The following is a 20,993-nucleotide window of genomic DNA, read 5'->3' on the forward strand; positions in this document are numbered from 1 at the left end:
TTTGCTTTGCAGACAGCCTTTCCCAGGTTGATTTATATGCCTCAGATTGAGGCAATTCCATTTAAGTATCTTGTTAAACAGGGACAACAGCAGGGCTATGCTAGGGAGTAGCAGGCAGCAGCACCACCCTGCAGACTTCTGCCTGCTGGTGGAACCCAAGCAGGGCTGGATAGGAGATCTCCTGTGAAAGTGAGCGATCCTGTTGGGCTAGTGGGAGGCAGTCTGCCCCCTGGAGAAACCCAATGCTCTCGGGCAGTGATGGGAACACTGTCCTATAGGAGATGCTGTCTTGCAGAAAAAATTCTATGGTCTAACTCACTGTGGGCATTACTGATCAGTGGCTGTTACTGTAGAGAGTAAAGGGATTTCAGAGTGCCCCGGCCAAATTCCTTATCCAGAACTCATAATTCCAATCAAAACATTCCCACTTTGTTTAGCAAAATAAATCTCTCCAACAGCAGTTAGTGTTCGGCTGCAAAATGACTTGTCACCCAGGAGAGCTGCCCCCCCTTTCAGTGTTTTGAGATACATAAAAGGTGCTGTAGAAATGCATTCCATTGTTCTTATTGTCATCTCAGAATTGAATGCACAACCTCCTGGTTGAAAGTCCTGTTCCTTCACCACAGCCCCACACTGCTACCCGGGTAAATCCATTGTGTGCTGTATGAGTAATCTGTGACTGTAAGAGAAAGCAGAAGCCATTGTTATTCTTCCGCCCACACACCTAATACAGTGAAGCTTTTGTACTACACCCGTGCCCTAGAAAAAAGATTACTTCTGAGCTGCCAAGGCTTTGTTTTAGTCAAACAATAAGAAGTTATTGATTTTTTTTTCCTTTAATATTGAAGAAGGGCTAAGAAATCTGGTGTTTAGAGGGAATCGTGGTGTTCTCTGCTTTTGGTCTGTCTTTGATTTTGCCAAGGCAAACCTTTTGTGTGAACACACCATTGTTTTTTCTTCATTTACTCTTTTGTTGGTCTGAAATACCTGCCAAGGAAAAGGTTTTGCTCTGTGTTCCAAGCATCAATAAGTCATCCGTTCTGTGTGATTCAAGTGTCTGCTGTTAATACTTTTTTCATGTCTACATCCTGTACAGAGTTTACATCATAGTATTTGTTCACCAGAAACACTTATCCGTAGTGACTTGCGTAGTTCACGGTTTACTTAATATTGGTAGAATTTGCTGGATGTTAACTGAAGAAAAAAAGACTTTGCTAAGTGGCACAGAAGCAGTTTCCCAGCCAACATTATCCAGCCACACAGCTGCCCCCTTACCTCTGTCGGTCCCACCTGCCACGCAAGCAATAAATAATTCCATTCTGCATAAGGGTATGCATCCTGTATAATGCCTGTGTCAAGAAGCATTCTATCAGTTGTTTTGGGTGTTTTTTTTTTAGGCAAATCCAAACTGTCAATGCCTGTCATGCATTGATTTATGTGCGCGTCTCACTCGATGATCAATGCCGTTCCACATTCTCATGAATATTGCATTTTTTGCCGCAAAGCAAGTTTGACGCGAGAGCCTGATTTTCAAATGCCATTCTTGTGTTTGGCGTGCCCAAGCCCACCTTGCAAGCAGCAAAACTGCTGACATAAGACAATAATGGTGAATTGAAATGGGCTGTTGTGCATGATTTAAAATGGCCATTTCGATAATTAAATGCGACATACACATGCCCTACGCTGTCGTCGGTGAACTTTCCAGGACACATTTCCCAGTAATTTGGTTTTTAAAGCCAACGCCATATTCATAAAAGAACCTCTTCTTCAGTGCGCAGCTTTAACAGATAGGCTTGGTTGTTTGGTGAGGTTATTTTACAGTGCGGTGTACATATTAAGGTCAGCTCTCTACATGCATTGGTATTCAGATCTGCATTCGATCGATTTGCTTGATCATCTTAATTCCGTACATTTGCCCTTGAAATGAGATGCATGCGCTGAATGCCAATTCCAGCCTCCATTCTCCGCTGTCACGGCGATGCTTATTTCAAGCAGGATGCATTTACTGCAGTAATTCAGTTCTTATGACCGCATCAACCTTTGCAGGCCTTTTTTCAGCTGGAGAGGTCATATTGTGTGATGCTTTCTGGAACAAACCTGTTGACATGGATTTATTTTTAATTACCTGTTTGTTTTTTATGTTGCTCGTGTACTTTACCTTTACAGTATTAAAACTGGAAAACTCAATGTTCCTATGTGAAAGGAAGCTGGCAAACCGTCACAGAGAAAGGGTTTACCAGGGGAACTCTTAAACGCCACCAATAGCTGTACTGCACTTTACCAAAGGGTTGCCAGATCAGCTTCTAGGTCTCAGCACAGGCAAGTCTGCTGGGAGATTGGCAGAGGTGCGTTGAGATCACATATTCGACCACGTTGTATTCGAACACTGTCCTCCTCTCAGTGTCCTCTGTGTACAGACCACATGTAGCTGATGCCTCCTTTCACCACACCTCCCCTGTTCTGAACACACCTGGATATACACACATGTACGCGTGCGTGTGTGTGTGTACTGGACCTTAACTGAGGCCGTGTAGCATACCCACTGACCAGACGGACACCGGGAGCTGGTTGTGGGTAGACTGCTTTTCGCATCCACGCGACGGAATCCACACCGTGAGACTGGCTACATTTCGGATGCTGCAGTTTGGGAAGATGTGCTCTGTAATTGTTCAATGCAAAGAAGGAACTACAAAACAAAAGGAAAAGAGTAATGGCATTTCTCCTGAACAATGGGGGTGCGCTTCCCCAGAACTGTGTGAGTGTGCCCCCCCCCCCCCCCCCCTTTCCCATTCGTCCCCACGGACTGGCCTCACAGCGCCACCTTCTGCCTGTTTATGGTACGCTTTGCTTTCAAACTATTAGCAAAAACGAGACATTACATTTGAGAAGAGAGAGAAAAGCTAGATTATGTATTTATGAACAACAATAAAAAGAAAAGCTTTACTAGAGAATTTGCACAATTAAACATTTTGGTTTTCATTTGAATATAGGTAATAGAGGCTTATCAATGAGTTTTGTGTGCCGATGTATATATAAATATACTGTGTACAGAAAAGAGTTAATCTGTATTTTGCTATCCAATAGCAGAGCTCTGCATAAATATAATTAGATATACATTGTATATCAAAATATAAGCATTGATATCCATTTTCCAATACCCTACAAATGCCCACATTGATGCATTGTCATTGTAACACATAATTTGATGGGGTTTTTTTTTGTGTTTTCTTTTTTAGAGCAGGAGTCCGGATGTGTGCTTCTGTGACACATCTGTTATAAAGTAGAGACGGGCAGAATGAGAGTGTCTCTTAAGGGCTATTGCTTAGAGGGTCTGCTAAACAGCTGTGCTCTAAGGAAGCAGAGCCATTTTTGTTCTCTTTCAGAGGCCAATGAGAGGCAGATCTCTCTGTTTTTTGAGGTAAATCCCGTTGGTAACCCTTCTCCTCAAAGGAACCGTCTGTGTTGCCTAATTTATTAGTTTTGTACCCTTGAAAAACAGCAAGGGGGGAAAAGCGAAGAGCAGCCCAACATTTGCTAATAGATTTCAAAATAAGCAATATCATATCGAGGCTGTTCAAAGACGTGTTAATGAGTGCACTAAAACTAGGGCAAGACTTCTGTTTGTATTTGTAAGGGAGATGTTAATTATTTATGGTGGAATATAATTAAAGATAGGTCTTGTAAGCACCATAGCATTATGCATATTGAGCATAAAATAGTTCTACTCTCCCATTCTAATTTGTCACATCTCAACCATGGCTTTATTGCACTGAATAGATGTTCAAATCCACAGGGTCTGTGCTACTGAAAAATACTGAGAGCATCTGAATACTAAGACCATGTACACAAGTGAAAGAAATGTGTGAAATGAGCTGAAATGCTGATGAAATATCAAAATAATCCTGTTTACCCCATTAAGGGATTGATGGAGTGTTTTCAGAGCTGCTTTACAGCAAAACTACCATACAGTATGTCCTTATGGGTTTGGATATAAGCAAACCGAGCACTCTGAGATTTATTTGTCTTTCCTATGCATTTCTGTTCCTTTCTGTTTGAACTCTGAACATGTATTTGTTTCTCTAGAACATCTATGTTCCTACATTTCCCATACTTCCTTGCACCTGTATGCCACATTTGAAAGCAGCTCCAACTCTCCTTGTCACACAATGACCTCTGACCCTTCCACCCACAGTCAGTAGTCACAGTTGCTCAGAAACTAAGCCTCAGTAGCAGTCTAGACAGGGACTCTGTTAGTGGAAAAATTGATTGGAATTTTCTGTACAGTGCAACAAGTCTATTATTTTTCCTTCCAAAGTCCTTTGTTGTTCAGGAGATGTTTCACACTGTCTCAAAAAAAGCATACTATTTAGAAGTTGAGAAAAATAAACTTTTTTTTTTCCAATGTACGGACCCTGGTGCGGTTCATTTGTGCTCCTTTGATAAATGAATAGGCCAATGAGACTGTGCAATGATGAATCTGAGCACAGTAAAGTGACTTGGTAAACTGTGGCTCTGGTGGGTGGCTCAGCACATAATGGATGACTGCAAGTGGTCCGTGTGCTTCAGCAGAATGTACACACCATAACAAAGACTTGTTCTGAAAATGGAGTGCCAGCAATAGAAGTAATTTCACCTGAACAAGTATGACTGGAGTCACATGGTCCATGTGTTGCTGATTAAAAGGTCTCCAGTTCTGATCCTTGGAACTTGGCTGTTTGCGCTGAATCCATTGTTTCACTAGATGCATTTGAAGGACTTGAGCACCACTTAGCACCCTTTTTTCCGTTTCACCCATGATGGCGATGTCTCCCTCTGGTGGCTGCTGAAGGGAAACCCCCTCTGATTGACAGACGTAACCTTCACTTTCAGAGCCAGGGCCAGTAGAACTGTTTGCTACTGTTAGATCTTGGAGAAAGCAGCAAGGCAGCCTGTTGAAATCCAAGGATGAAGGCGGGTCGTGTGTGATGAACACATCAGTATAGAGACTACACTGTCCATCTGACCTCTTGGGTCGTGACTGAGAATCTGTCTACTTCACACCCCCATTTGTACACCTCTTCTTTAATCCTCCTGTGCAGCACGAGGGCTGTGATTGGTCCATGCAGAAACTCTGCCCATGCTCTGTCTCCTCTAGACAGCTCAGGGTCAGTGTAGCTGGGGGATTGTGGGATACCCCTTCTCTTCCTGTTGTGTTCAACGTCTGGCAACCCTGTTATGCTCCACCTTCAGGCTGTCATGATTAATGCTGTTGTCCATGTAATGTGACTTATAATGTAGGGTTAGAAAAAGGGAGCATTTACCTGCCGACAAAGATTAATGCATACCCTCGATAAACACACTGGCAGTACATACCATGTAATAATGTATTTCTCGGTGCTGATAACCATAAATATTTCACTGCATCGTTTATTGTTGATCTCTAGTTATGAGATAATGGATCTACAGAGGAAAAAACATCAGACGAAATCACTGCGAGCTCAGAAAGCATTCAGTGTATTTACCACACTTTAAATTATCTTTATTGAATTGCTGAAGCAGGAAACCCCCCCCAAGCAAATGCAATGTAAGGTAAAATAATTTTAGATGACATATCTGAACTATTATGAAATGCAGTTTTCTTATGTGAGGATTCCTGTTACCACGGATTACTGAATATATCCTTGAGATTACATCATCTTATTAAAACTGAATAATTTCATATCAACACACCAAAAAATATGTACAATGAAAGCCAATATATCTACATTTAATATGCAGTTACAACCTTTTAACATTTTTTATGTGTTTTCAGAAGACATTTACAATGTACAACGCTGCTCTCACATAAAACATTCATAGGTTCCAAATGTAATATGGTGCTATATGTACAATGAACTTTAAAACTTGCTAACTAAAATAATCCTCTCATGAATACTTCAAATATAAATGGATTTCATAGTGTATTTTGTAGAATATTTACATTGAAACAAAGGCCTCGCTCATTTAAAATGCTCTCTCATTTTGCCACAACTATGAGCATGTTTGGAAAATTTCTCCCACCACCAGACAGGGGAGAAGTACAACAGAAAAGATTACCTGAAATCATATGTGAATAAGAACAAATGAAGTCTCTGTCGTTGAAAGCATAACTTCACAGAAAATAAAAATCGATGTAATTACTCCTTACCTTTCAGTTTAGTAGGTGTGAATATTGACATGCAAAGACCTGGTGACAATACCATGTGACATTCTATAATTAAGGAACAAACCTGAATTGATTTCAAAATCCTCTTTTGCCATCTCCATATGAGCCACTGTAAGACACCAATCAGCATATTGTGCAGCTAAATGTATAGGGTGCATACCTAAGTGAGAAGGGATGTCTTTTGAAGAATGAGCAACAATCCAATTTGCAAAAGTACATGAAACTGGCTGAGGAACCACCAAAAGTCCTCAAATTAGTTTTTGTTCTGAGTTAATGAAGAGATTTCAACATGGCCACTAGGTTTGCAACAAGTATCTCATACTGTCATTGTTTCTCATAAATAATATTTTTAACAAGAACACTGATTAACCACAAATGTTTGTTTAGTGTAGTAAATGTAATACTCCTGCTCTCACTCTGCTTCACTGGCTCAAGTGCATGGTACTAAGATATATATTGTGTTACAGATCGCTGACCCAAGTTACTCTACACATCCTGTATGGTGTTTATTCACAGAAGCATTAAAAATACATCCAGGAAAATTTTTTGTTTAACTCCCACTTACTATGAACAAACATAAATTTGTCACACTGCTGGTGTGTGGTTACACCACAGACTGGTCCAAGCTGACTGGACACCTGCTTTAGCAAAGATAAGGAGCAATATATCTGAGGTCTGAAGTGAAGGTGGTCTTAAGTGAAGGTAGCCCTTTGATTTGGGAAACATCAAGTTTACTGTTACTGCTGTGCAACGTCCCTCTCGTGGTCGAGGAGGTGACAGGCGTAGTCGTAGTGATGCGCTGGTGGCACGCCATTGGTCAGAGGGCAGGGTGACTGTGCCCCTCCCCATTGGTCTCTCTCTGTTGTTCTGTGCTCTGTGCGGGCGGCCCTGAGGGAGGTTCAGACGGAGGCATCTCCTGTGCTCCCGGTCAGTGAAGTCTTATGTGAGGCTTCGTTTTTCTCCTGAGGTTTGACGTCCTCTTTGGGACGAGACATCTTGTGCCATCTCTGCTCGGGGTGGAGGACCGTGAATAAAGCAGGTGTTAACGGCAGCACTTCACAAAGCATCCTGCTCATAAACAATTCATGATGCTTCACGAACCGCGGGCAGAGGGTACGTGAAATAGCATCATACTCTTCCTAAAGGCTTCCAAATGCCCCTGACAAAAGAAAAATGGTGCATGGAGCAGGGCAGGACTGCACGTGAACGACGTGGACCAGTTCAGCTTGCCAGGGTTTTCTCACCACCAGAGGATGAGCGTGGCTGTGGTTGCCGTTTCTTCACTGCAGTCATGCTAGCCTGGAGCTGCACTGGATTTAGAACCGTAATGGCGTCAGAGCTTTCCCCACTTCTGGGGCCAAGCAGGAGAGGATATTGACATGATCAATTTCATCCCAGGAAAGCTCCTGGGGCGTAGGGTGTGGTGTAAAATCACTATTCAGCCCCTGTCCCAGAGGGCCATGGTGCCTACATGTTTTTTACGACAGCCAGGCACGCATCTGCCCCGCTCAACTGATCATTGTCCTGATTCAACCAATATAGCTGACCTGCTAAGTAGTAGTCTAAAGGGAGCTGGAAACTCTGCTTTATCCCTCTTGGAACAGAGATGAGCCTCCCTGTCATAAATTGCTGACAAGGACAAAAATGAACGCAGCACAAAGGCAGAGAGACCTATGGATTAAAAATTCATCCATGATGCTGAACGTCAGTAGTGACTGATTGGCTATGGATTGGCTAGGAGTGCATTGAGGTTAGGCAGTGGGGGGATTGTGTGGCACTTGCCTGTCGGATGCTCCCTTTGGTGGTGACAAACATGTAGATGATGTAACCCGGTACCAGCACCATGGAGGACAGGGACATGATCCAGCCTATGCCCTGCCCCCAGGCCGGGTACACGTACTTCCCCAGGGTGAGCGGGGTCATCTCAAAGGCGCTGAACGTGAAGACCCCCTGGGTTCGGGAAACAGATAGGAGGGTCCCAGTCAAATCAGCCACAGGAACCACCTGGAAGGACCCACTGGATGCCCCTGATGGGGGGGGGGTTACGTCGAGTCTTACCAGGCAGATGAGCGGGGTGAAGAAGATCCAGCAGAGCTTCCACCAGCGGCAGGGTCTGTAGCCAATCATCTCCTCGATGTTCCCGTAGAATTTTTCTGCCCCTGTGAGACACAGCAAGTGGGGAAAAACAGACCTCATGTGAGCTATGTCTCGTACTCTGACTGGACTAAGACAGTGCAATTAGATCACCCTTTATGTTCAGTTAACATTTATCTGTGGTTGAATTGTTAAATATATAATTGCAAAGGAATGCTGTAACTGCTAAGCAGTCTCATATTGTTGCAGCCTCATAGGTTGGGTATAGATATTACGTAAAGGACAGAGGGGTGATTTTGGGTTAGTGTTATGGTTTGACTTTGAGTGAGGATGATGTTATGGTTAGGATGAAGGGTAGGGCAACGTTCATTCAAATAACATGAACTACGTATCTTGTGTTGCTATGCAAGTGTTGTGGAGCAATGTGTTATTACACACTAGAACCTAAAATAGGTGCAATATTTTCACATTGGTTTAAGGCCAACTAAACAATATGCAATAACCATGTTGCCATAATTTATCAAGTGATCACCTAAAGGGATGCAATATAGAGGTAGTCATGTGACCAGTAACAAGCATTCTCACCGATTTCATGCAATTTAAATTCTCCTGCTCTTAGTTGTTCAGGGTCAACATTTTGCATTTTGTCTTCACCCCAACACATCTGTTGCTATGCAAAGTACATACCATAAAGCCAGGATATGGAGATAGTCTCAAAGAAGACAAGGAAGAGGAGACACATCCCACTGGCAGAGTAATAGTCAAACAGTTTGAAGACATACAGCCCACCCTGTTGGACACACACACACACATGAATACATATGGACTCAGCAGAAGAACCTGAAGAAAGGGGACTTTTTTGATCGTGTAGGAATGTACTATATGTCTCGTGCTCTGACCAGGTTGCACTAAATAAGCAATATGTTACTGCTGTTTAAACAGTTTCCAGCTCTATTCAGTTACAGGAGATCAATACAATCAATGCAGTCAAGGACATTTTCACAAAGAGACTGTGAATCTAAGGAATCTAAAGAATCTTTCAACTAAGGGATGAAAAATTGAGAATATTACACACATTTTACACTTTATAAGGCAAACATACTGTATATGATGCTTTCATGAGTATGACTACTACATACTACCCGTTTCTTACATAGCATTCGCTCACTCCCCCAGTCAGTATAAAATACTACAATTGCCTATGAATACTTTATAAAGTAGTGACATAATACTCACAACAGCTTTTTTATGGGCTTTATGATGGCCTTACGAAGCTAAAATGTCCAAAATTTCAGTAACCCATATGTAATGCACTGAAGTGAGTGAGAATGCGGGTTACCTGGGTGATGTTGGAGAAGCCGATGAGGAAGGACAGCAGACACACTATCAGAATGAACACCTTCTTCCTCTTCCTCAGCACTGCGGGGTACTCATCCATCAGGGCGGTGATGAAGCCCTCCACTGTACAGAACTAGAGCAGAGTGGGGCAGCGGAAAATGTCAGAGCCAGCGCCTGATTGGTCCAGGGAGGGGCTCTGTCACTGACAGTGGTGGGAAGCAGCACGTCCCTAAGGTGTGATCCCTCTTTTATGGGACTAAACTACGTGCTTGTGTGGTTTTGCAGTGCTGCACATATTCTGTAAGTAAAGAAGGAAGCCTACTGCTTAGGGTTCTTCTAATGCTTGCTTGATCTTGGAGTCATAAAATCTAGAAACCAAATATGATTATATAAACAGCACTGATTTGCATGTGTGAATGTGAGTGTATATGTTATAACATATATGTTATATGTGTTTGTGTGTGAGAGAGAGAGAGAATATGTATGTATATGTACATGTATGATTGTGTGTGTCTGTGAGTGTGTACATAGGGAAACAGCTGTATGTATTGCTTAGATAACTCGCACATCTTTCCTCTTACCTGTTATTGTGACTGCTTACCTGGCTGTCCAGCCCCAGCATCATCAGCATAGAGAAGAACAGAATGGCCCAGAGGGAGGACATGGGAAGCTGGGTCACAGCCTGGGGGTAGGCCAGAAACGCCAAGCCGGGACCTGCAGGTCATCCACACAGCCAGAGAGACATTCCTGAACTCAGCTGTGTACATTACCATTCCTCTTCCAGTGTAAGAAGCACAGCATTAAAACTTCAGTAGCACTTCATGTGAAGTTACTGTTCATTAAACATGAATAGAACATTACATTATTAAGTGGACGCTCCTCACTTGTTATTAATGACTAATGAATGCTCATCATCAAACTGCAATTAACTACAAAGCATTCATTGCCTTGTTTTGCAATACTTGTTTAGAACACAGGCCCGGGTCCAGCAGGATTTCTGAAGCCCTACGTTATAATGATGGACAGGGACTCCACTTACTGACCTGATGCTGCCAGCTCTTGGATGGGCTTCTTGGTGATGTAGGACATGAACCCCACGATGGAGAAGATTACGAAGCCGGCGAACATGCTGGTGCAGGAGTTGATACAGCACACGATGATGGAGTCCCTGAGCAGAGCCGAAAACCAGCGTCATCAGTACAGCCGGCTTCCCTGGCAGCCTAATGCCACCTTTATCCTCTTTCCCCAGGCTTGGAGAAGCAGTGCAGGCTTACTTGTACACGTTGTTGTGGAAAGGGTTGTAGCTTCCCAGGGCGATGAGGGAGCCCAGGCCCAAACCATAGGAGAAGAAGATCTGTGTTGCAGCGTCCAGCCACACCTGAGGACAGAGATGGACCAGCGAACGTCACATGGGCAATAGAACAGCATGAGTTGCCCCACCAGTTGCCCCTCCAGTTTCAAAGGCCATGACCCAGTAGAAAGAGCCCAACACTGGTATCATTAAGCAAGGTAAAAAAAAAAAAAAACATTTGTGAGCCTTTTTATGGTTCCCAGTAAACGTATTTGATTATATAAAAGATGAATAGATTATTTGCCAATTCCTGAAATTTGTTCATTTAAGAAATGTATCATCACAACAGAACAAAGAATCACGCTTCATTTTAAGGCTGTGTTTTAAACTGTCACAAAAACAGTTATACTACATAGTAGGCTTGACACACTTTTGAACCAGTATGTCAGTTCTACAATTCCTTTTTGATTGATTCATACCACACAGATAGTACAGCTGAGTAAACTGTGTTATAGAAATATCACAGACTCCAGAACAACTTACATTAGTCTTCTGTTCCATATTAACTACATGCTTATTATCTGTTTATAGCCTGTTCCAAAACTAAAGCCATATGTATTGAGTTGTAATATATCTATTGACTGATTTTTAACAGTATAAACAGGCTATAATAATAGCACGGGCGAAAGGAGAGTATCACTATGCATGCTAATGGTCAGCAGTTCCATAGCAACTGTTTGCCCTCACCTCAGATTTGATGAGCTTGTTGAAGTCGGGTGTGATGTAGAAGAGGATCCCCTCCTTGGCCCCTGGGAGCGTGATGCCACGGAAGAACAGGATGAAGAGCATGAAGTAAGGGTATGTGGCCGAGAAGTACACCACCTGTAGGGTGGGAGGGGTACAGCACCCAGAGAATCAAGTTACCATCCTCTGTGCTATGCCCATAATAAATATAACTTCTTCCCTTTTAATATATAGCTATACATAACTTTTTACAAAACTATAACTTTACTTCTTCACTTTATTCAGCTTTCATTGAACAAGTTAGTCCCACAGATTCAAAGCGAGACCTGGTCCAACATAGGAGTCATATTTGCACACAACATATCTACAAATCAAAAAGACAGCAGCTCAAAAAAAAGATAACAGACATATTGAAATTGCTATGAATTCTGAATTAATTATGGGCATTCAAATTCCAAACATGAGCAGTCAAGAGAAATGCAGTCATTTATCAAATGCTTAAAACCCATAAATAGAATAATCACTTGTGATTGTTGTGTACTTTTGAATCTGTTTCAAAAGTAATGAATGTGGCATTTCAAGCCCAGTTTTCGATGGAAACTTGAAACTGAGGAAAAGAATTTTGATTGGGAACAAATTTCGTATTTAACATGCAATGAGGATAATTATTTCAGATTTGGCAACACATCTCACATCATCTTAGCATTATTGCGATGGTTGTTATTTATTCCCTTTGTCACAAGCACCACTAAAGCATTTGAGCATCTGCCATGTATTATTTAACACCCAACTGCAAAACAGAAATAATTAATCTCTATGGACTCTGAAGAATCAGAAAAGTCACAGAGTGACTGATATGCTTTGACCAGTTGTGCCCTGTCTTCAAAAATCTGTTGGATCTGTTCCATCTTAGGAAAATCATTCCATTTAACTGCAAAGGTCCATCTTCACTGAGAATCCCTGGGGATATTATTTTCTGCTGTGCACAGTTCATACATATTAGAAGCATATTCCCATTATCTCTGCAGAGCAGGGGAAAAGGGTATTATTTAAAAAATCTGCACATCCTACATTTAACACCAGGCAGCACTTCTCTCTGGTAACACTTTAGACTAATTATTACTGAAATAATACAGAGTACAATACAATTTTTAACATCCATGAAACCAATGGAATTAGTTCCAGCAATAGATTCTACAACAGGAGCACTTCAGTATAACTCCTTAGAATTCTGGGGTAAGAGAAAATCAGATTAAACTTCTATGTCTTCAAATTATGAATTCAATACTCGCTGCTGCACCCCCTTCAACCCTTTGACCCCACAAAAAGCAGAAAAAGAGTAATATGTGGCTTGCGACCTCTTTTGCACTGATAAAGTTGAGGGACTAATGTGAACAGACAGTCCCAGCTGCCCCAGACCTTTCCAACTTGACAGCTACCTTGACAGGCCCTCAGAAGGAGGTGACTGCTTCTCAGCAGGATTGATGATGGACAGGCAGTGACTGCCCCCAGTCAAACGCTTTGGGAAACAGATTATCTCTGTCTTCCTAGCTCCTCCCTCTGTCCAGAGCACTTGAACTGAACCGGGTTCATTTCCATTAGAGAATGGGGGTGACACAGGAGAGTAGATGCAGGGAGGCTCCATGTCAAGGTTGGCTGAGGGATCTGGCAGCCCTCTCGCTCTGCCTGACAGGACTGAAACCCCGCTTCTGTGGGATGGGCCCAGTCCCCTTGCTGGGGTTCAGAGGCCCGCGGTTTGGCAGCTGCCAGGTCCTGTGAACCGACAGGCACAGCAAAACCAGAGGAAAACAAAATGAAATGGCCATCTTCAAAGGGAAAATTCTGACTGAACGTTTCCCAGAGTGTCCCCTACGGAGGCTTTCTCCTCGGTGGATTTGGCGACCGGCCATGGAACACACGCAAGGACATCGCGATGCCAGAAAACCTGCTCCCCGCTGGGAGGAGGGCTTGGAAGAGACGTAGCTGGAGGAGAGCCGCTCACCTTCCCAGTCCACTCCACTCCTTTCCAGATGGAGAAGTAGACCAGGATCCAGGCCAGGGCCAGAGTACCCGCCAGGGGCCAGCGCACCTCCCCCGGCTCCTCCAATCCATTGGTCATCTGGTGCATATTCCGCCTGCAAATCACAACCAAGCCTGCTTGCTCATATAGGCATATTAAAGGCTGTGACAGCTTTTAATATACTCTCTGCTGTGAGGTGATGATGAAGAATAGTGGCCAGGAATCCTCATTTTCAGTACTTATAAACAGGGGTGGGTAGTCCTGATCCTACCTCCTGTGTTTTTTTTTTCCATCTAAGCCCTTCAGTGTGTATTTGGATCAGTCATTAAGATAAATGAATGCAGGCAACCATGCACTCCACTCTGAGTGATGGTAATTTCATCGTTCACAGAGACAGCGCAGGATCAGGATCAGACGACTGCTGCCTGATATTATAGCAGGGTCCTAACCATGCAGGGTGAAAAGGAGGATGTGAGGATGATCATTATTATGTTACCTATCTCTGTTTGAGTTTATGCATAAGAGGTGGGATAAGTAACTGAACAGCTACAGCTGGCCAGTGAGAGAATGAATGTGTTCAATAGGATCTGCCCCTTCCTGGCCTGTAGGATTGGTTTCTTAAACAGCTTTGAGTGATCCATTTTTTCATTTATCCAATGAGGCGGTCGGGGCCACTCACTCCCAGAACTCAGTGACGGCGCTGGTCAGGTTGGTTGTGTCCGTGAGGCTGTAGTTGGAGAAGCACCTGTCGGTGTTCCACGGGTTACCACAGCTTTGCCATGGAAGCTCCTAGAAGATGCGAGGGCGAGACATTTCGGCCATTAGTACCTCTGTCCAGAACAGAGACCCTGTGGGAAAATGTTTCTCTCCCACGCTGAGCTCTGCATGACGTTGCCTTACAAAAGCCGAAGTGCCTGTGGTTATTTCTGAGAGGACCCACAATGCATCAGTCTACAGTGTGTTTATGGCTCTGGAGAGGGGCTCCACTATGAACAGCTGGGGCAGGAGAGGGTGGAGGGGAGGCCACTTAATCAGGTGAACAAAAGAGAACAGCACTGTGGGAAAGACAGAGAGCAAAGGGTTTTCCACCAGAGGCTAGGGCTGCACTCTCTACCCCCAAGAACACACACATAGACAGGAATGTTTCGCAGCCAATTAAGTTTTGTCTTTTTTTCCCACAAGTGCAGGTTTCAGAGCTGTAGATGAAAGAACAGTGTTTTTAAAATGACTGAGGAGGAGTATCTATCCCAGAGAGTTTTGATTAAGTGTCAATCATTGTACAGCTTCCTGATGACTGCTACTTTCCTATCAGAACTTGCCTTTTTGAAGGAGTTGAACAGGTAGTAAAGAGCCCAGGCAATGATGACAATGTAGTAGATGTTTAGCCAGAAGGACAGGACAACTGCTGCCAGACCAACACCTGACAGGGAAGCAGAGTGGAGGGACAACTACTTTATAAACAATGTCATCACTTATACATAGGGCGGCAGTGTAGCATAGTGGTTAAGGAGCAGGACTCGTAACCGAAAGGTTGCTGGTTCGATCCCCGCTGGGACACTGCTGCTGTACCCTTGGGCAAGGTACTTAACCCACAATTGCCTCAGTAAATGTCCAGCTGTATAAATGGATAACATTGTAAAGAACTGTAACCTATGTAAGTCGCTTTGGATAAAAGCGTCTGCTAAATGAATAAAAATGTAAAAAATGTAAAAATGTACATTAAATACAGGTTAATAGAATTCGTTACACAGTATTTAGTTATAAAAACACTGGTTGGGCATTGCTTTGACAGGTCTGAGAATCATGGGAACCGGTACAAAATTCAAATGGAAACACTGACCAGCATATACTGTACATGGAAACACATAATTTTTCTCTTTCAGTAATATACCTTTCATCATAGGAATAAGCTTCCATACACCCAGTCCCCCCACTGAGGTGAACTGGCCAAGGGCCGTTTCCAACAGGAAGAGAGGAATCCCAGCAAACACCAGTGTCAGGAAGTAAGGAATCAGAAAGGCTCCTGTGAGGGCAAAAGAACACTCTTAAAACTCGCAAGCCAACCACAATTGGGTTACATCTCCTGTATTAAATAGTTCAATACCAAAACCCCAATGGGCAGCTATTTTGCTTTAGTGACCACCATAGTGGCAATTTATTTTCATGAAAAAAGAGCAGCTATTTATTGTGGCCAAATACCACATTTACTCGCTGAAATGGCCAAGAAACCAAGAACATGCTCCATAAGTACATGTAATGAAGACGCGATTGTCATGGCACAGAATTTGCTTTTATCAGCTTTGCAGTGTGATGCAATGCTTTTAGACAATGTGTGGTCCACCTGAAGCAGGGACATACATTTTCAATTTATGAAGCAAAAAAGTAGCATATTGCTATAGAATCTGGTCAAGCCACAATGTTTCCCAGAGTCCACCTCAGAAGTGATTTCAAGGATAAACTGTTTCAAAAGATGCAGAGTCACTTATACAGTTCAAAAAGGTACAGTTTTCTTTTCACTTTTATAGTTCAAAGGCTTACCCAGTAAAAGAAGCTCACTGTTAGAATCTAGATTGTAGGAACAGCTAGAATGGAAATGAGAGTATGCTTCCACGACCCTATGGAGCCTGACCTCTGGCAACATTGACATTACTTATAATAACAGGAATAAAGTCATTCCTCTCCAGATTGATTTTATTGATATTTCATTCGCCTGACATTTCATTCGCTCATTCATTGCACTCGAGTGGCCATTCATTGGATCGGAACATACCAAGGGGAAAAAATACAGAGGGGGTGCTGTTCACAGTAATCTGCCCATGTACCCATTGCTGTGGTGCCCTCACCACCCATAAAATGAGTGACCTAGGAGATGGAAGCTCATTTCAGAACAGAACATCATAGGGAACACTATTGCGCACTTAGGGTTATGACCAATCAATCCTGCATGACTTTCGGTTGCGGGACACGGGCCATTATGGGCAATCGACTGAAATTCCCAGGAGCCAATGGGAGGCGCATGAAGATACCACATACAGAATAAGCTAGCATTAAATTAGAGTCAATAGCATTAGGAGTCCATCTCCCTACCATAATAGTATTACATTTTTAACAGTTTGTGCCTGATATTGAAACCAGGATACCGCAGCCTGATGATAATCCAGAGTGCCGTACTATACTTGCAATAAATATTCAAGGAATCTTTTAGCTTGTCATGGAGTATTTCATAACCAATTCACAGAATTCTAACCAGGAACAGAATATTCCATTATGTATCCTTTAAACACCAAACGATACAGAGATAAAAGGATTGATTATCTGCAATCCTCTGAATGTAAAAATGAAGAGTGATTGTTGGATATTTTTCAAGTGCTTTGCATTCAGTAATTAAGACCTGACGTCTGCTTAATTACACTCAACAAACAAGGAAAAAAAATGACACTGGTTGCCTAATCAATTAGCTTGTTTGCACATTAATCAGTGCATGTACTTCCTGCATTTCATTTTTTATAAACACATTTATAAAAGCATCGCTTTGTTTTGTATTGATTCTAGAAGTTAAATGTAAGTTAAGTGCATGTAAGATGCATTCTGCTGAAGTAAAATTGCATTACAACTGTGTAATTATAGTGCAGTGCAATTATGAAGGACTATCATTATGTAATACATAATGCATAGATTAGAATTGCATTTGCATAATTGTTGTTGACCAGCTAAACACTGATAAAGGTACATGGTAGGTAGACTCCATGATAAAGATCAGTCATGCTTATATGGTGTCATAAATCTATCAGTGATATCTATACAGTGTTTATTATTCTATTGAGAATCATATATAGAATCAGAAAATTAACTGCTGATTTAAATTGTCATGGTCAAAATGATACTTTTCTCCATACTCTTGCTTCTCTATGAGATTTCAGTCATTCTTTCAAAATGTTTATAAGATCCTGCCTTACAAATCCCTGCAAGCCGGCAGTTCCAGCAAGGTAACTGTTTCATGGTGAAACCTAAAGGACCACAGCTTCAGAATGTTAAAATGCCAAAGGCTCGGCTTCAGCACAGAGAAAGAGATCTGAGAAATGCCATGGAAAGCCTGGTGTCACCAAAGCCACCCAGAAAATCCAGGTCCCTCACACTCTGATGTCACCAAGTCTCTTACCTCCTCCATTCTTGCCGCAGAGGTACGGGAACCTCCAAACGTTGCCCAGCCCGATGGCATACCCGACACAGGAGAGCAGGAAGTCAAACTTTCCCTTCCAGGTGCCCCTATCAGGCAACTCCCCCTTGTCGTCAGCAGGGGGTGCGGGGTCCAGCGCCTCGAAGGGGACGGCCTGCTTCACCTCTGTGGGAGAGTTGATGTCCACCGTGCTCTTGCTGGTCTTCCCCATGACGGCGCACCGCGTTCAGGCAGAGAACCCACCAGTGCACCTCTCGCCCCTGGCTCTGCTGGATCTGTGTCTCACAGGCCCGCTGGCGTGTGGAGCATGAGGAAGGGCTGCAGGGCCAGCAGAGGGCACCAGTCACCAACACAGATCTAACACCCCCCCAATACACACACACACACACACACACACACACTGGACACAGCAGCATACACACCTAAGCTTCTCCATGTTTAACAATGGCCACTTTCCTTTGTCCTAGCCAATGTTCCAATATCCTTGAGCTGTTTCAATGGGAACTGAATTTCATGCTGTGAAATGTCTTCTGCAAGTGAATTTGCTTTCTCTTATAACAATGAGATGTTCCTTTGCTGTTTGTAAGGCTTTTTTGTGTGAATGATTTCCCTGTTCAAGGGCCTTGATAAGCGTTCAAAGTAAATTGCTAATTTCTCTGAAAAGATCGATTTTCATGTACACAATTATGCACACTCTCTGGTGTGTGGTTTTATCTTAACAAAAGCACCCTATCTATGGAACAATGATCCATTGAGAAAATGTATCCCTGTCTTGAAGCAAGTGTAGGCTAAATCAGTTCTGTCTGCTTTGACATTTTTGTTCAAATTAATAGAGCTTTCGTGATTAACAAATATGGCCAAACAAAAGTCGTTGTGTATTAGACAAGTTTTCTGATTGCTTTCCAAAGTACTGAAATAGATTAAACCTACAAGATATTACTCTCTTATGATGTAAAAATGAAAAGTGCAGACTTTGAAACAGACATCAGTAGTTGAAACAAGATTTTCGATTTGTAAATTCCATGAGAGAATTATTTCATTTTTGACCATCTGTTGAGAAAATTCAAATGACCAAGAATACAAAGTACAAAAGGAATAAATACATAGAAATTAGAAAGCAATATCAGTAGATTTTATGCTATTCACTTAGAACTTGAGATGATTTCTTGTTAAACCTCATTCTGTCAGTGACAACATAAGGCATATGAACCCTCTCCCAGGTGGAGCTCTATTTTTGAGAATCAGGACGTTTGTTTTGGGAAGAGGCACTTTAAGGGAAAGAGAACCTTTAACACAGGAGTTTGTCTGTCGTAGAGATTGGTGCTCTCGGATAGAGAAGCATCCGGAGCACTTTGTGTGTTTGAGGTTGCGTGAGATGACCAGGTCGACTCTCTCTGCAGGGCCGTGAACCTCAACTTAGCAATGTCTCTAAGAACCCTTCCACAAAGCGAAATGTATTATTCAAACGCTCTAAAATACAGAAAAATACTCCCACCAGCACAACAAGCAAAGAAACTTTTAAAACTGAGCTTAAACTAGAAACAAACAAAGCACAGGTTATTAGAAATGTGTCCCTGTCACAGCACCCACATTGCCAATGTCAATACAAGTGCAATATGCATCTATTCTGTGCTGTATTGAATTGCAAGCAGTATTACGTCAGGGGTTGACGTGGGCCCTGCATTGTTATTTCAGAACCTATCACTGTAATTCCATTAATTCCACTGAATCCTTTGGAAAATAACCAGTGTGTTAGATTCCAAGTAATATGCTCTCAGCACTCATAATAAAAATCATCTCTAATCAGCCAAAGCATTGCTCATCAGCCAAACTCAGGGAACAAGTGCCAACTGTAAAGTGAACTTGTGATCATAGTATTATTTTCAAAAGGGTTGCCTCTGTCTCCTCTTCTGCGCCTTAACTTTATTAGAACAAATTATTTTGTAGCACATTGGCCAACTGAACTGCTGCTTTAGAGGGGTTCGGTCCAACATTTACTTGATTAAAATGCATAATAAAGTAGTCATAGTCTAAATCTTAACTAAACTAAATTTTGCTTTGTGTTGAATTAGTTTTGAAATCATGCATGCAATCCAGTGGTGGAAATGTTGCCACCATGTAGCCTAACTTTGTACAGCGGATATAGATGCCTCACTTAGTATGCATGTAACACTCCTAAAACACTCCTGACCAGCGCTGATGGATTCAACATAACTGAAACAGACAGCATATGAAACTGTAATAAGTCTAAATAAAATCACCATCAGCCCAATACAACCCAGTGTCATCCTGCACAGTCTTTCCACAAAGCATTTTTCTCTTCAAACTGATTTCTTAAAAGCATTAATGACTTTGTTACACTTGTGCCAAGCTGTGATGTAAGCCAGCACCACTCTAACAAAGCGCAGAGTGTTTTGGGGCTTCTGAGGCATATTCAACCAGCAGCTAAGATCCCAGTCCCCAAAGAGAGCAAAAACAGGCACCTACCTGTAGACAGGAGCTTTTTATTGGCTGGGGAGATGCACAGAGCAAGGCAGCCTTCTTTCCGGACAGCATGAAGAGCACTGACAATCCGATGCTGAGCCGCCTCTGCCAGCTGTGAAACCTGCCATCCGGGGAGGTTAGCACAAGGACTTGTGACAAAGTCTGGCCGGAAGAGTTTTTTTTTTTTTTCCCTTTTTTCTTTTTTTGTTTTCAGCGGGCACAGCCTCCTCCCTTTGCCCCCCGCACGGGTAATATTGAGCGAAAGATAATGAGCTTCGAGTTGTTGTCTGATTATTGCCGGGGCCGCGGTGAGAGGACCTGGGGGCAGCGATGGGGGAAATCGATGGCTGGGGTCCGGGGGAGGGTAACGGGCGCAGCGGTTTTACCGCCAGAAGCGGCGCACCCCAGCGTCAGCCGACGCGCTGACGACGGCCATGTCCGCGATCGCGGGAGAGACGCGGAAAGAAAAACAACTTTGAAGAATACCCCTCTGTGCCTGTGCCATGAAAATTTGGGCCAAACAAAACAGTTGGGGTAGAATAAAACATTCATTGATTTTTTTTAGGGCTCTTGTGCCAGTTGCCATGGGATATCCCCTTAGAGAGTGGCTCAACCCATGGCCTTGTTGAGGTTTGCAAAAAAAAGAAAAAGGGCTCTTCAA

At 42.8% G+C, this 20,993-nt stretch overlaps 1 protein-coding gene across 1 annotated transcript; it reads right to left on the reverse strand.

Moving 5' to 3' along the window:
- Positions 1-6,060: 6,060 nt before the first annotated feature.
- On the reverse strand, positions 6,061-20,720 carry slc6a1l (solute carrier family 6 member 1, like). The gene is made up of 15 exons (XM_036519974.1): positions 20,336-20,720; positions 17,831-18,166; positions 15,563-15,694; positions 14,991-15,091; positions 14,351-14,460; positions 13,654-13,786; positions 11,655-11,789; positions 10,891-10,994; positions 10,660-10,784; positions 10,218-10,330; positions 9,618-9,749; positions 8,966-9,068; positions 8,243-8,343; positions 7,967-8,134; positions 6,061-7,191 (listed from the first exon to the last, which is right to left on the reverse strand). Exons 2-15 carry the CDS (start codon positions 18,057-18,059, stop codon positions 7,084-7,086), a joined length of 1,794 nt encoding a protein of 597 aa, XP_036375867.1. The 5' UTR covers positions 18,060-18,166; positions 20,336-20,720; the 3' UTR covers positions 6,061-7,083.
- Positions 20,721-20,993: the final 273 nt, after the last annotated feature.

Source organism: Megalops cyprinoides, chromosome 25, assembly GCF_013368585.1.
Source record: "Megalops cyprinoides isolate fMegCyp1 chromosome 25, fMegCyp1.pri, whole genome shotgun sequence".
Classification (NCBI taxonomy): Eukaryota; Metazoa; Chordata; class Actinopteri; order Elopiformes; family Megalopidae; genus Megalops; species Megalops cyprinoides.